The sequence below is a fragment of the Euphorbia lathyris genome, chromosome 1 (genome assembly GCF_963576675.1).
Source record: "Euphorbia lathyris chromosome 1, ddEupLath1.1, whole genome shotgun sequence".
Lineage (NCBI taxonomy): Eukaryota > Viridiplantae > Streptophyta > Magnoliopsida > Malpighiales > Euphorbiaceae > Euphorbia > Euphorbia lathyris.
Window position 1 is genome coordinate 124,764,879 of NC_088910.1, and position 16,150 is coordinate 124,781,028.

General features: G+C 33.5%; 1 protein-coding gene across 2 annotated transcripts; it reads left to right on the forward strand.

The window, feature by feature from the left end:
• Positions 1 to 9,828: 9,828 nt before the first annotated feature.
• Positions 9,829 to 13,657, forward strand: LOC136210901 (protein DMR6-LIKE OXYGENASE 2-like). 2 transcript variants are annotated; one of them, XM_066002347.1, is made up of 5 exons: positions 9,829 to 10,048; positions 10,494 to 10,556; positions 11,313 to 11,586; positions 11,761 to 12,008; positions 12,923 to 13,657. In XM_066002347.1, exons 3-5 carry the CDS (start codon positions 11,362 to 11,364, stop codon positions 13,479 to 13,481), a joined length of 1,032 nt encoding a protein of 343 aa, XP_065858419.1. In that variant the 5' UTR covers positions 9,829 to 10,048; positions 10,494 to 10,556; positions 11,313 to 11,361; the 3' UTR covers positions 13,482 to 13,657. The 2 variants fall into 2 exon arrangements, with proteins under 2 accessions (XP_065858419.1, XP_065858418.1); XM_066002346.1 differs by having other exon boundaries at positions 10,494 to 11,586.
• The last annotated feature ends 2,493 nt before the right edge of the window (positions 13,658 to 16,150 follow it).

A 16,150-nucleotide genomic window follows, 5' to 3' on the forward strand; every position in this document is an offset into this window, starting at 1 on the left:
TATTCTTCCAGATTCTGGCAGTCTAGAGAAACAATAAGTGAACCTGGAGGCTTATCTTTCAAACAAGAGAAAAACTTGAAGAACTTCCTAGTCTGGGTCATTTTGGTTCTACAACTCATCAGAGACCGACCAATGGGCATAGATGTGTCTAAAACAGAACTTTGAAGCTGAGGAAAGTAAGCAAGGAGCCACAATTGAACGATCCAGAGGTTTCCACCAAGGCGGGTGAAAGGTTCATTAGAGACCACGTGGGCAATATGATGATAAGTTGCACCCAACAACATGGATCCTAAAGCCAATTTTTTCCCAGTTGCAAGCTCATATGCAATCTCCTTGTATTCTGCAGTTACTTTGCCAGATGCAGTGCAAAAAATATATCGGCAAACAAGAGTCCACAAAAAGAGAAAATGATCAACCCGCTTTCTCTTTGGAGGATGATTAGCCATATATTCGATCAGCCTCACCGAATCCATAGTTCTGTACTTCTTGAAGAATTCTGGAAGCTCATGTCGAACTAAGGAAGGTATCTCAGGACCAACCACTGGTAGTCCTGTTAGCGCAAGCACATCCCTCAAGGTAACAGTCATCGGCATAGGTGGAAATAGAAAAGCATTACAGTTACGTGACCAGAAACCCAAAGCTGCATACAAAAGATTCTTGTTTACTGGAAGCTCTATCTGGGACATTTTAATCAACTCATTGATTCCAAGATTGCACCATTGTCTCTCATACGTCGGCTTCAACCGATTCACCCAGGTAGACCATGATTTTGTGCCAGTTTCACTAGCAAGACGGGGCCAACTTTTGCATTTAACATGGCGGTCGATGAGAAGATCAGGTTTCATCAAAAGAAGTTCTCCCTCTTGAGATATTGGAAAAGGCACTTGAGGAGGTTTGTCTCGACCAGTCGGCAAAAGAGCATACAATTCATCATCATTAAAATTGATCTTGATTGTGTCAGGTTGATGTGCTTTTCCGAGTTCACCAGCACTTTTTCCAGAAGGATTTAGGTGCGACTTTCTTACAAGTGGAGCAGTTGGTAATGCAATCACGAAGAACTTGTTAGCACCGTGATTGATCCGACCTTTAATCCTTGAGGCCTTCAAATCCTTCGTCAAAAGAGGAATCGGTTGTGCACTTATTCTCAGAGACTTCAATCAAAGGTACAAGCGAGCAAAGAGTTGGTAATGCAATCACGAAGAACTTGTTAGCACCGTGATTAAAGGAAACCGATCAATGATTGATCCGGCCTTTAATCCTTGCTATCGGTAAGCGTTTCGTCACAACAAGAACTGACTTAATTGAGAAGAGTCTGCCAGGGGAGAATCTGCAATTTAACCGAAGAAAAGAAATTATTATTGTCAAGGTGGCAGTACAGGATAATTATATATTAAAAAAAAAGCCAGAATATGTCGAGAGAAAATAGCCGGAGATCGTCAGGATTTGCGCGGTGAAGAAGGGCACAACGAGGAGCTCAAGAGTAGATATGCAGTTTCCCGTCTGTTATATTGCTCGGTTTCTGAAAATCGGCATTGTCTGGTAATGGATCCTATGTCTATCTCAGCGCCATTCTTAAGTATCTTGTCATCAAGGTATTGGAACTGGTTGATAATGCAGAACAGACAACAACAAAAAAAAAACTTGAATTGTTCAAAGACATATCCACCTGGCGATTATGAATGATGAAGATTGCTAGTGGAGTTTGCTGCTCAACATCCACGTGTTGACGATGATAAGTTTTCTACTTTCTGCTTTCTGCTGATGGATTTTGCAAAAATTAGTTCTATATTAGTTATATAGTGTAAGTAGTTTGTTTTTATTAAAACTTGTTTTGCGGTGCCACAATCCCATTCCACTTACAACTCCTAAAACTGCTATTATATTTGACGGTAGTGTTTATAGGTTTACATTTGTAGTTTATTCAAATCAAAAGATCTTTTTTATCTTCGCTTTACTTTTATTTTATTATTTTATTTTGTCTTTCTCTGTTTTTGTAGGTTAGTTTCAGAATTTCATTTATTTTGTTAGCATTATTATGGTTAGGTTGTTAATTATAAGTAGTCTAAATCAATTATATAGTTTATGCACCCACATGTCTATATGTATTACGTGTTAATATTAGATTTACTTTTAACCCTTAAGAGTTATAATTCAATTGAAAGACTTAATTTCTAGTCTTTTAACTTAATTAAATTTCTTAAATTTTTACTTTAAATAGTTAGGTTTTTGTTCGTATTTTGAATTTTTGTTGAAGTCTAAAAGATTTTTTTTTGTTTGTTAGTGACCAAGCATAAATTTTCGTCTCTCAAATCCATGCTTGTGGGGGGCAATTGTTTGCACCATAATTTAATTTTTTGGCTTTTAATTATCTTTAATATATTAATTGGCTACGTCTAAGTATATTTTTCTAAAGTGGACATCAGGGGAAACTTGAAGTAAACTTAGGGGAACCAAGAGCCAATTAATATTTTAACGTGTTTTTTATGAGCCAATTGAAAAGGCAGAAAAGTGAGAAAGCATCACAAGCAATCCATCGTGAAAGTCAAAGTGGAGCAGTTATCAAGACGTGGATTGAATGTGGAGAACGTGACTTGTGGAAGCAAGAAGGAAGTTACCCCAACGTCTATTAAAGGAAGAAATCACGATGAGAAATCCCCGATCAATCAACTCAACAACAAGTACCCAAAACTCTAGCAAATTCACCTTAGACTTCAGCATCTTTTTATTTCTCAGTTTGTTCTCTTAGTTTCAATTTCCAGATCTAAAGTTCAACACATCATTTCCTTTCAATTTTATTTTATTTGTTGTTTCAATCATTTTCTGTAAGGTCGGTATCGTTTTGATAATTGAACCCTTTAGGAATTTTCGGTCTCTTTAATTCTCACAATTGTTTGATATTTAGAAGTTAGAAAAGCGCACTCAATTTCACTCCATAGTACGAGAATACTATAATTCTCTGGCATGCCCGCATTTTTCCCACAAAAGAGCCAAACAGAATCCTATGGTGAAGATTGAAAGCATCCTAAGGTTTAATTGTAATAAGCACAGATCTAACAGTAAATAACCAAATTCATTTTGTCATTAAGGTCCATATGAATATTGTTGTATGTTTGATTCCAACACGAGACTCTGGCATGTCACATGTTTTCTTTCTATCATGTCACATGTGTCTAGGTTTATGAAATAGATCCGGTGTCATTTTCTCTCTGACATGTCACATATGTCTAGGTTTATGGGATAGACCTGATGTCATTTTCTCTGTCTTAAATTGAATGTGAGTGTGAGCATGTGACTAGGTCTATGTATATGTTTGATTCTAATACCAAACTCTGACATATCACATGTGTCTAGGTTTACGGAATAGACATGCTCATAGATTCGAATACTCATTCGGCTACTCAAGTCCTTCAAATTATCGGATTTAGATTTGGTTTGATCCAAACCGGCTACAGTCAGCCTACATAAAGGGTGGGTTTAGATTTTATTAAAATAACACGAGTCGGTTTAGTCGGATTTGAACTATTAACATAATAATTAAATTTATATATTAAATATAAATTTTTAATTTTTATTATTGATTAAAAAAAATATTATTAAAAACTATCATATATTAGATGATTTATTTGGGTTGGGGTTGAAATTTGATTTATAAACCCGAGTTCAACCCGCTCTAACCTATCTAAAATAGGGCTATTTACATGAAAATCATATTTGACTATAAAATTACAACTAAATCATATTGTTAAAATTAATCATAAATATGTCACTATTTTCTATATATTTTAAATAAAGTATGGTTTTATACTCTAATTTAAATTTTTTTTACCCCAATTTATAAATCCCGGACCTCTAGTTTATAAACTTTAATCTTTGAAATATAATAAAAATAATGATTTATTTAGTTTGATAAAATTGAAGTTCTTAATTGATATAATTGTAAATAATTTTTCAAAGTTGATTTCCATGTAAATTTCCCTCTAAATAAAATAATAGTGAGATGATTGGGCCTGAGTTAAAGATTTTTTTTTGGGAAAAGCCCGTTGGGCTTGGCATAAACCTGGCCCAACCCAATTCATGAAGAGATTAACTCTGGAACAATCCTTGAAGTGGTAAATTACAACTATGGCTACTCAACTTTGCTCAATCTAATATGTTCAGTACACTTTGAAATTTAACACAAATTTTACTCAATTTTAATCCTTTTATATAATGTAATTTTCAATTTTTTAAACATTCTTTAAGTTTAAACATCTTGTCATTAATCAAATTCTAACACCAGACTCTAAGATATAATACATGTTTAGGTTTACATCACCACACTTTGACATGTCACACGTGTCTAGATTTAGAGGTGCCTAAGTTTACAACATCACACTCTGGCATGTGTTTCTAGGTTTATAGGTGTCTAAGTTCTGACATGTGTGTAGGTTTATAGGTGTCCATGTTTATAAAAGGTGTTCAGGTTTATAACACCAGACTCTGGTATGTGTTTCTAGGTTTACAGGTGTCTAAGTTCTGGCATGTGTTTAGGTTCATAGGTATTCAGGTTTATAACACCAGACTCTGACATGTATTTCTAGGTTTATAGGTGTCCAAGTTCTGGCATGTGTGTAGGTTTATAGGTGTCCAGGTTTATAAAAGGTGTTCAGGTTTATAACACAAGACTCTGACATGTGTTTCTAGGTTTATAGGTGTCTAAGTTCTAGCATGTGTATAGGTTTATAGGTGTCCAGGTTTATAACAGGTGTCCAGGTTTATAACACAAGATTCTGGCATGTGTTTTTAGGTTTATATGTGTTTTAGTTCTGGCATGTGTGTAGGTTTATAGGTGTCCATGTTTATAAAAGGTGTTCAGGTTTATAACACCAGACTCTGGTATGTGTTTATAGTTTTACATGTATCTAAATTCTGACATGTGTTTAGGTTTATAGGTGTCCATGTTTATAAAATGTGTCCAGGTTTATAACACCATACTTTGGCATGTGTTTCTAGGTTTATAGGTGTCTAAGTTCTGAAATGTGTGTAGGTTTATAGGTGTCCAGGTTTATAAAAAGTGTTCAGGTTTATAACACAAGACTATGTCATGTGTTTCTAGGTTTACAGGTGTCTAAGTTCTGCATGTGTAGGTTTATAGGTGTCCAGGTTTATAAAAGGTGTTCAGGTTTATAACACAAGACTCTGGTATGTGTTTCTAGGTTTACATGCGTCTAAGTTCTCGAATGTGTCTAGGTTTTCAGGTGTTCAGATTTATAAAACCAGACTCTGACATGTGTTTCTAAGCTTACATATGACAAGTTCTATGCAAAAATTTGTTATATAATTTTTTCTATAATTTTCTATATATATATATATATATATATATATATATATATATATAAAAGATTGTTTAGATTTATCTCATTTATATAAATCTCATACTAAAAATAAAATAGTCTATTAAATTTGGACTAGATTTAATGTCATTTTCCCTGTTTTAAGTTGTATGAGAGTTTAGAGGCGTCGACACATGACTAGGTCTATCGATAAGTTTGATTTCAACACCAGACTAGCATGTCACATGCTTTCTCTCTAGCATGTCATATGTGTTTAGGTTGATGGATATGTTTGATTCCAACATTCTTTCTATCATGTTACATGTGTATAGGTTTATGGAATAGGCCCGATGTTATTTTCTCTCTGGCATGTCACATGTGTCTATGTTTATGGAATAGACATGATGTCATTTTCTCTGTCTTAAATTGGATGTGAGTGTAGGCATGTGACTAGGTCTATGGATATGTTTGATTCTAATATCAAACTTTAACATGTTACATGTGTCTAGTTTATGAAATAAACCTGTTCATAGATTTACTCATCCGGCCGCTCAAGTCCATCAAATGATCGGATTTAGATTAAGTTCGGTCCAAGCCGGCTAACATCAGCCTCCATAAAGGGTGGTTTTAGATTTTATTAAAATAACACAAGTCTGTTCAGTCCGCTTTGAGCTATTAATATAAATAATTAAATTTATATATTTAAATATTAAATATAAATATAAATTTTAATTTTTATTATTAAAAACTATTATATATTAGATGATTTATTTGGATTGGGGTCGAAATTTGATTTATAAACCCGGGTTCAACCCGTTGGAACCTATCCAAAATAACAGTGAGCTGATTGGGCCTGAGTTAAATATTCTTTTTTTGGCAAAAGCCCGTTGGACTTGGCCTAAACCTGACCCAACCCAATTTATAAAGAGATTAAGGGAAAATTACACAGAAATTCATCTTTTAAAAACTATTTACAACTATATCAAGTCATAATTTTGGATTATATCAAACTGGTAAAATTAGTACTTTTAATATATTTTAAGGATTAGAATTTATAAATTAGAAGTCTAGAATATATTTTCTAAGGTTTATAATTTATGAATGAAGTCTAGACTTTTTAAATTATGGTGTAAAATTATAATATATAGAGAATAATAACATATTAAGAATTAAGTTTGATAATATGACTTAGTTGTAATTTTATAGTTAATTATGATATTCATGTATTTGACCCAGAGATTAACTCCGCAACAATCCTTGAAGTGGTAAATTACAACTATGGCTACTCAACTTTACTCAACAATGAACTATTATTCACCATGTCCAAAGCCCAGATCTTATTTTTGGACTGATCCTAACTTAATCATCATTCTTTAAGTTTAAACATGTTACTATTAATCAAATTCTAACATCAGACTCTAACATATCACAGGTGTTTAGGTTTTTAACACCAAACTTTGGCATGTCACTATTAATCAAATTCCAACATCAGACTCTGGCATATCACATGTATTTAGGTCAGGGCCGATCTGATAATTTATGGGCCCTAAGCGGAATAATAAATAAAGACTCCTTTAATAAAAAACAATTATGTAAAAAAATTAAAAATATATTTCAATACATGATAAACAAAAAAGTATTTCATTAATTCCTTATTATCTAGATATTAAATTCATTTAGTAATCAATTAAATCAATTGTCACGTGTATATATCACGTGTCAAAACTTGTGTTATTTTGACAAAAAAATCAATTAATTTTGCATCCAAAATGAGTTAAATTTCATTTATTAAAATACTTTAAGGGAAAAATATTACCAAATGATATGACAAAATTTTGTATAGCAAGGCCAAATATTAGTTTAATTCTTAAATTAACCTTCAATCTATATTAAAAAAAATCAATTGGACCTCTCTTAAATTTAAAATATTAATTATTTAGATCCTTTAAAACCTAAATAATTCTTAGAGCTTTTTACATGAATATCACAATTAGTTATAAAATTACAATTAAATCATATCATCAAAATTACTTTTCAATAGGTTATTATTTTTTTATATAAGAAATAAAGTATGAGCATACTCTACTTAAAAAAATTTAGACTCCAATTCATAAATTCTACATCTTAGTAAATATATTCAAGACAATTAATTTATAAGATTTAGTTTAAAGTATAATTATAAATAAGTTTTTTTGAAAGAATTATAAATAAGTTTTTAGAAGTGAATTTAAATTTTTTAATATCAATAATTGTTTTTTTTGAAAAAGCGTATGCGTAATAAAAAAATTTTTTTTGAGAAAAAAACTTGATTTTGGAGGGACTCAAAACCTAGATCCCTTTACATAGAGATTGTACATCTATTCCCTTTAGTATAAACTTTGTTTTACTAAATATATTATATAAAGCAATCTAATAAAACAAAATGGGACTCCTTATAGTCATGAGTCCCAGACCAGCGCTGCCCTAGTTTAGGTTTACAACACCCAACTTTAGCATGCTACATGTGTCTAGATTTAGACGTGCCTAAGTTTACAACGCCAGACTCTAACATATGTTTCTAGATTTACAGGTGTCTAAGTTCTGGCATGTGTGTAGGTTTATAGATGTCCAGGTTTATAACAAGTGTCCAAGTTTATAACACCAGACTCTTGCATGTGTTTCTAAGTTTACATGTGTATAAGTTCTGACATGTGTGTATATTTATACTTGTCCAGGTTTATAATAGGTGTCCAGGTTTATAACACCAGACACTGACATGTGTTTCTAGGTTTACAGGTGTCTAAGTTCTGGCATGTATGTAGGTTTATAGGTGTCCAGGTTTATAATACCAGACTCTGGCATGTGGAATACACCTGATGTCATCTTCTCTGTCTTAAATTGATATGTGACATCTGATTTTTTCTGTATATTAGATTATCTTCTTAATAGCATAATGATTACTGTTAGAGACTTCTTTAACTTGCCGGAAAGTGAGAAGTTGAAGAGTTATTCCGACGATCCAACTAAAACCACCAGACTTTCAACAAGTTTCAATGTCAAGACTGAAATGGATACCACGTTTTTTTATCATCCTAAGAATTAGGAAACCACTTGACATTTGTAAGATAAGATTAATAGATTTTGATATATTAAGGATAAAATTACCAATATGGATTAAGAAATAAATATTACTGTTATATGTGGCAGTTATATAACCAACCGGTTTTTTTTTTTGTTTTTTTTTAATTTAACACTGTTTGACTTTGTCAATGTGTTCAACAAAGCCAAACATGTCACCATTAATCAAATTCTTTAATTTATTAACGGTGCAAAAAAACTACTCTATTTTATAATAATAGTAATAAATAAATAAATAAAATACATATTCCTAAGGGCAAATTATTAGAAGCATTCGGTTCTCCATATCAAATGAAGGACCTTCCATACATATTTTGACATGTGTAATATGAACCCATATATATTATAAGAGGCCCTACTATTTTAATTATTACGTGTGGTCACACTACACGTGTCCAGATGTGAATTGGGGGTCCTCCGAGTGACATGGAAGACCCGGTTCTTAAAAACGACGCCGAACCAAAATATTAAAAATACCGAACCAAAAAACCGAATTCACTCGGTTCAGTTCGGTATGAGGTTTAAACCGAACCAATGCACAAGTGCCTCGTGGGATTAACAAAAAAAAGCCCAAAATAGAAAAGGAAAAAGAAAAGGGAAAATTACACAGAAATTCATATTTCAAAAACTATTTACAACTATGTCAAATCATAATTTTGGATTATATCAAACTAGTAAAATCAGTACTTTTAATATATTTTAACGATTAGAATTTATGAATTAGAAGTCTATAATATATTTTCTAAGACTTATGATTTATGAATTGGAGTCTATAATTTTTAAATTATGGTGTAAAATCATAATATATTGAGAATAATGACTTATTAAGAATTAAGTTGAGTGATATGACTTAGTTGTAATTTTGTACTTAATTATGATATTCCTGTATTTGACCCAAAAGAAATATGCAGTTCGGTTCGGTTTAAACCGAACAAACCGAATTAAGTTAAAAATAACAAATAAAAATCACTATATTTTTTCATTAAATTTACCTCAACAACAACAAAATTTGAAATATTTCTAAAGTATATCTATATTGGATTATTATCTCAACAATAATAAAAAAAATTAAACTGGTATAATCAAATATATGTATATATATATAAATGTAAAATATGTATAATTCAGTGCGATTCAGTTTTTTTTACATTTTCTATCAAACCAAACCGAACCGAACCGAATACCAAACTACACTTAAAATTAAAACCGATGCCGAACCAAAATGTTAAAAAAACCGAACCGAAAAACTGAATTCATTCGGTTCAGTTCGGTATGCGGTTTAAACCGAACCGATACACGCCCCTAATTTTAGCTGCACTTTAATAAAGTGTGTCGTGGGCTTGACAAAAAAAAAAAGCCCAAAATAGAAAAGGAAAAAGAAAATACAGAGAAAGATTGTTCTGAACTCGCGTTGCTTCCCTCGTTCCAGGTCTAAGCTTGCGTCTCCTTTCTTTCCCCCTCTCTCCGTTCTCTGTGTAGCCCTGCTTCTCCTTTCTTCCCTTTCTCTCCGTTCTATCGTCCAAAACAGGCTGGCCGTATGGAGTATTTCGATGGTGAAATCAAGTCCCAATTACAGATCCGATCCCGAGGTCACAATCACTCCGGGTCACTACGGCCAGGTAATCTTTTCATCTCTACCTCCTTTTTATATTTCGTTGCCTTGAGCTAATAGATGTGATTCAAGTGAAGATTGTCGTCTGTCTGCTTGCTAGAAATAGTCCTTAAGTTTCAAAACCTTGTTTTTCTCCACTGTATGTGCACTTTATAAAATTTTAGTTTCTGAATGTACTACTAACAAACAACCAGTTTAAAACATCATTCGTCTTTCGTGCTTGAGGTCAAGTGCACTTTTGAGGGAGGAGGGGATTTGTAATGTATATCAGAAAAGGTAGAACCTCAGCAGATTAGATTTGCTTTTGAATTTTGAGTTAGCTGCTCTGTTTTCAAATTTTCAATATGCTGAGGTTTTTTTTTCATGAAATTCTGTTCTTTGATATATCCGATGAATGAAGTGTTATGTATTTTTCATGATGATTCTTTTAATACAATTATGTTGCACTGCAGATAGCAGACCAAAGCTAGTTGCCGGATCCCCTGAAGTATACTCTAGACACATTGTCTTTCCTTGTGAGTTTGTAATGCATTCTTTAAGTTTAAACATGTTACCAGTTTAAACATGTTACCATTAATCAAATTCCAACACCAGACTCTGGCATATCACAGGTGTTTAGGTTTACAACACCAAACTTTGGCATGTCACATGTGTTTAGATTTACAGGTGCCTAAGTTTACAACACCAGACTCTGGCATGTGTTTCAAGGTTTACAAGTGTCTAAGTTATGGCATGTGTGTAGGTTTATAGGTGTCCATGTTTATAACACCAAACTCTGGCATGTGTTTCTAGGTTTACAGGTGTCTAAGTTCTGGCATGTGTGTAGGTTTATAGGTGTCCATGTTTATAACAGGTGTCCAGGTTTATAACACCAGACCCTGGCATGTGTTTCTAGGTTTAGAGGGGTCTAAGTTATGACATGTGTGTAGGTTTATAGGTGTCCAGGTTTATAACACCAGACTCAGGCATGTGTTTCTAGGTTTACAGGTGTCTAAGTTATAGCATGTGTGTAGGTTTATAGGTGTCCAGGTTTATAACACCAGACTCTGCATGTGTTTCTAGGTTTACAGGTGTCTAAGTTATGACATGTGTGTAGGTTTATAGGTGTCCAGGTTTATAACAGGTGTCCAGGTTTATAAAACCAGACTCTGGCATGTGGAATACACCTGATGTCATCTTCTTTGTCTTAAATTGATATGTGACATGTGATTTCTTCTCTATCTTAGATTATCTTCTTAATATTTGCAATGAGTTTTTCTGCTATAAATTAGAAAAGTATGCTGAGGGGTTGAAACAAGCAATTGGTGAAAGCAGACTAAAATGGCTTCCAGCAAAAACCTCCTACTCTCCGACCTTGCGTCTTCTGGACCTAAACATGTTCCTTCCAACTACATCCGTCCTATCTCCGACCGTCCAAATCTCGACGACGTTCAACTATCCGACGACTCCATTTCATTGATTGATCTCCAACACCTTCACGGTCCTGATCACAGTCTTCTTGTTGACAGCATCGACAAAGCTTGTCTGCATGATGGCTTCTTTCAGGTTTTCTCCTTTTTTTTTATCAGTTCAGTTTTCTTCTGCACTTATGTGTAGTTCAATTGCAGCTACATATGGTCATGAATTGAAATGAATGAAGCTTAGACTAAATTTTTTATTTCGAAGTTGTGCATTTACAAGATAATGAAATTAGTAGACTGATTTTGATTTGATTTTCAGGTGAAGAACCATGGAATATCGGAGGAAATGATTAATAGCATAATGAACACGGCAAGGGACTTCTTTAACCTGCCGGAAAGTGAGAGGCTGAAGAGTTATTCCGACGATCCAACTAAAACCACCCGACTTTCAACCAGTTTCAATGTTAAAACTGAAAAGGTCGCCAACTGGAGAGACTTCTTGCGACTCCATTGTTATCCACTAGAGGATTACATTCATGAATGGCCTTCCAACCCTCCACAATTCAGGTACATCAATAAAGCACTTCAGGCCCTTCAACTTTTTGGTTTTTACACGCTTAACCCATGAAATTTTTAATTCCACATATTAAGCCTGAATATTTGTAGTTTAATAGGAGAGGCAATTTTGGATTATTGTATGAAAAATTTGTTATGTTATCTATATGTTGTCCCTCTATGTATCACTGTGTTAACGGGTATATAAAGTTAGAATCTCAGTACGAATTTGATCCTACCTTTTTCGGGAATTTATAAGGAGCGTCAGGAGTTTAATATCAAGTGGAACTCTACATACACGTGTGAATAGGTTTACTGGGAGTTCCATTTGACATGAAATTCTACAAGACGTCTTTTCTTTCTTTCACTTGTTACCCTCCCCAATTTGTAAAGATACGTAGACATTTCCAGTATCAAAAAGTTGTTCATAAAGGTCTAATCACTTCAAGTTTGAAAACAACCAATTAATCTTGTAAAAGTGCTTGTAAAAGTGCTTAAAGTAACTTAATCAATTCATTTAAGTCCTAACTAGTAGAACAAATGAAAATTTAGGCAAGTGAAGCGTGAATGACTTAAGTTCAAGTTCTATTGGTCACGGTTAAATACGTTTAAAAAGCTAATAAGTCATCATTTGAAAGAGTTGTATACAAGTAGAGCCAATAAAAATGGTTGTGTCAATTTGGTAATCAGGTCTCAATCTTATCTTCAGTTCACAAACTAAAGCCACAATTAACTGAGTGTTTCATGTGATGATGGCACGTTAATCCAACTATTAACGTGTCATTATCTCAGTGGTCCAAGACCAGTTGGTCCCGGACATAGGATTGAAGGGATTTTATGTGTAAAATTTGCAAAGTTGAAACAATTTAGAATGATTTATTCCTTTTCTTTTATGTATCTTACATTTATGTATGGAAATGTGTTAGGACAACCGTAGCTGAATACAGCACAAGGGTGAGAGACCTAGTCCTTTGTTTGCTTCGACTTATATCAGAAAGCTTAGGCTTGGATAAAGATTATATAAACCAATCACTAAGCAAACATGGACAACACATGGCAATGAACTACTATCCACCATGTCCTGAGCCAGATCTAACTTTTGGACTGCCAGGCCACACCGACCCTAACGTAATCACCGTTCTTCTTCAAGACCATGTCCCAGGACTGCAAGTTCTCCGAGATCATAAGTGGATTGCTCTTAATCCTATTCCTAACACCTTCATTGTCAACCTTGGAGATCAAATGGAGGTAATTAGTAATGGAAAATACAAGAGTGTGCTTCATAGAGCAGTTGTGAATTCTCAAGAAGGAAGAATCTCAATTCCAACATTTTATTGCCCTTCTTCTGATGCTGTTGCTCCGGGTTTGATCGACGATCATCATCCGGCCATCTATAGAGATTTCACATATGCTGAATATTATGAGAAATTTTGGAACAAAGAACTTGCAAAAGAATACTGTTTGGACCTTTTCAAGACTGCTTGATTGGGGAAAGATTGGGGGAAAATGTGTTTACGGTAGAGGAATGTGATATTTTTCGTAATAAAAGAGATAGTTTGTTTTTTTTTTTTGTAATATAACACTGTTTGACTTTGTCAATATGTCATGTTCCCTCTATTATATATGTAAAAGACATATAGGTTAATTAGTTTTTCTAAGCATGTCACATGTGTTCTATTGTTTCGTACCATTAGGGAAGATTCGGGTAAAATATACACTTCCTTGGAAATGAAGAAAAAGCGATACAGTGTCTAGGTTTATAGGTGTTTAATTTTACAACACCAGACTCTGACGTTTCTAAGTTTACAGGTGCATAGGTTCTAGCATGTGTGTGTAGGTTTATAACACCAAACTCTGACATACGACATGTATCTATGTTTATGGAATACCCCTGAGTTTAATGGAACTTCTCCATATCATATGTTGATATGTGAATTGGTACCCAACAAAATATGTAAAAAATTGTGCGGTCCCATACATGTGTCAACAAGTGTATTGGGAGTTTTATTTAACATGAAATTCTATAAGATCTCTTTTCTCTTTCTATAGACGTTTCTAGTATCAAAAACTTGTTCATAAAGGTCTAGTCACTTCATTTAAGTGCTTAAAGTGACTTAATCAATTCATTTAAGTTTGAAAACAACTGATTAATCTAGTAAAAGTGCTTAAAGTGACTTAATCAATTCATTTAAGTCCTAACTAGTAGAACAAATGAAAATATAGACAAGTGAAACGTGAATTGCTAAAATTCAAGTTCTATTGATCATATTAAGTAAGTTTAAGGACCTAATAGTGGTATACATACAGAGCCAATAGAAATGGTTGTGTCAATTTGGTAACCACATCTCAATCTTATCTGTAGTTCACAAACTAAAGACACAACTAACTGAGGGTTTTATGTGATGTTGGCACATCACATCAATTCAATCAGTAGTCCAAGACCGGTTGATCTGGATATAGGATTGAAGGGATTTTATGTGTAAAATTTGCAAAATTGAAACAATTCGGAATGATTTATTCATTTTTCATATATATGTTACATTTATGTATGGAAATGTGACAGGGGGCCATAGCTGAATAGAGCACAAGTATGAGAGAGCTAGTCCTGAATTTGTGAACTAATATAAGAAAGCTTAGGCTTGGAAAAAGACTACATAAACAAATCACTATTAGTAATGGAAAATAGAAGAGTGTGCTTCATAGAGCAGTTGGGAATTCTGAAGAAGAAAGAATCTCAATTCCAACATTTTATTATCCTTCTTCTGATGCTGTCATCAGATCTGCTCCAGCTTTGATCCACGATCATGATCCGGCAGTCTATAGAGTCTTCACATATGCTGAATATTATGAGAAATTTTGGAACAAAAAACTTGCAAAAGAATACTGTTAGGACCTTTTTCAAGACTGCTTGATTGTGTGAGAGAGCTAGTCCTTCCTAAGTTTGCTTAATGATTTGTTTATGTAATCTTTTTTCAAGTCTAAGCTTTTTGATATGAGTTCAAGCAAATTCAGGACTCGCTCTCTCATACTTGTATTGTATTCAGCTACTTCACTGCCACATTTCTATACATAAATGTAAAGTACATATGAAAAGGAATAAATCCTTGTTTCTACTTTGCAAAGTTTATACATAAAATCCCTTCCGTAGTGATATCAGCAATTGAAAACTGATTGGATGATAATAAGCGGTGGAAGGCCAAGTGGAATGATAGAGCTTTCTCCACAAAGAAGACTGAACAGCAAGTTGTCCAAGGTAAGAAGCGGTGGAAGCGGTGGAGCAACTTGCCAAGCCTAAACCGTCACAAGTGTCATGACATTGCCGACCAGATAAGCTTGTGTTGAATGTCACTAAAGTTTTGCTGTATATTGTAATTTTATCCATAATGACATGGGGTTTTTACCAAATGTAGACAACAGCTTCAGAGCAAAAAACCGGTATACCTAAGATAAAATAATAAATTTAATATTTTCTGAGTTTAAATTTATGAAACTAGTTTCTTCTAGAAGCACTGATTTGGTGACGGAATACTCCGATGTTGTTCCACTTCCGAAACATTCATTGTGTTTGATTTTGGATCTTTCCTGCATAAAGGCAAATAAATTTCCTTTTTCTTAGAGTTAATGGCGATCTGTCCGATCAACCTTATAGTAAATCTCGTGGTTTGGTTGATTTGCAAAGACAATCTTTATAGTTAAAAGTTTATAAATAAAGGTCTGTATTTTACAGTTTATAAACTCAATCATTCCTTCAAAAAGAAATTGTTGTTGTGACTATTTACCCCAAAAGAAAGTGGTTTGGTGCAACTAAAAAAAATACATTTTGATTTGATAAAAAATGTTTGTCAAGTTGTTAAGAGGTTAATGCAAATTCTCTTTTATTTGTATAATACAATGTGTGTGCTGCCTATTTTTGAGGAAAGGCTCCGTGACATTATTGCTCAATTTTTTGTCAAGTGTTTCGTGCTATTCTGTAGCTTCGGCCCTCTTTGGCGATGGGTTTGGAGCGGTCAGTAAAACTGTCCATAGACATTGTAAAGTCAAATTAACTGTGATTATGACATGTTAATCTTATTAACGATGTCACCATCTCAATGGTTCAAGACTGGTTGGTCTCGGACATAGTAGAATTTCTTGGATTCAAGGGATTTTATGAG

What these genes read in the sequence shown, in the direction of transcription:
- LOC136210901 (XM_066002346.1), top strand. Translation starts at nt 11,362, where the DNA reads ATGGCTTCCAGCAAAAACCTCCTACTCTCCGACCTTGCGTCTTCTGGA. An exon ending in TGCATGATGGCTTCTTTCAG is followed by an intron (nt 11,587 to 11,760) that starts GTTTTCTCCTTT and finishes TTTGATTTTCAG; the next exon opens with GTGAAGAACCATGGAATATC. An exon ending in TCCAACCCTCCACAATTCAG is followed by an intron (nt 12,009 to 12,922) that starts GTACATCAATAA and finishes GAAATGTGTTAG; the next exon opens with GACAACCGTAGCTGAATACA.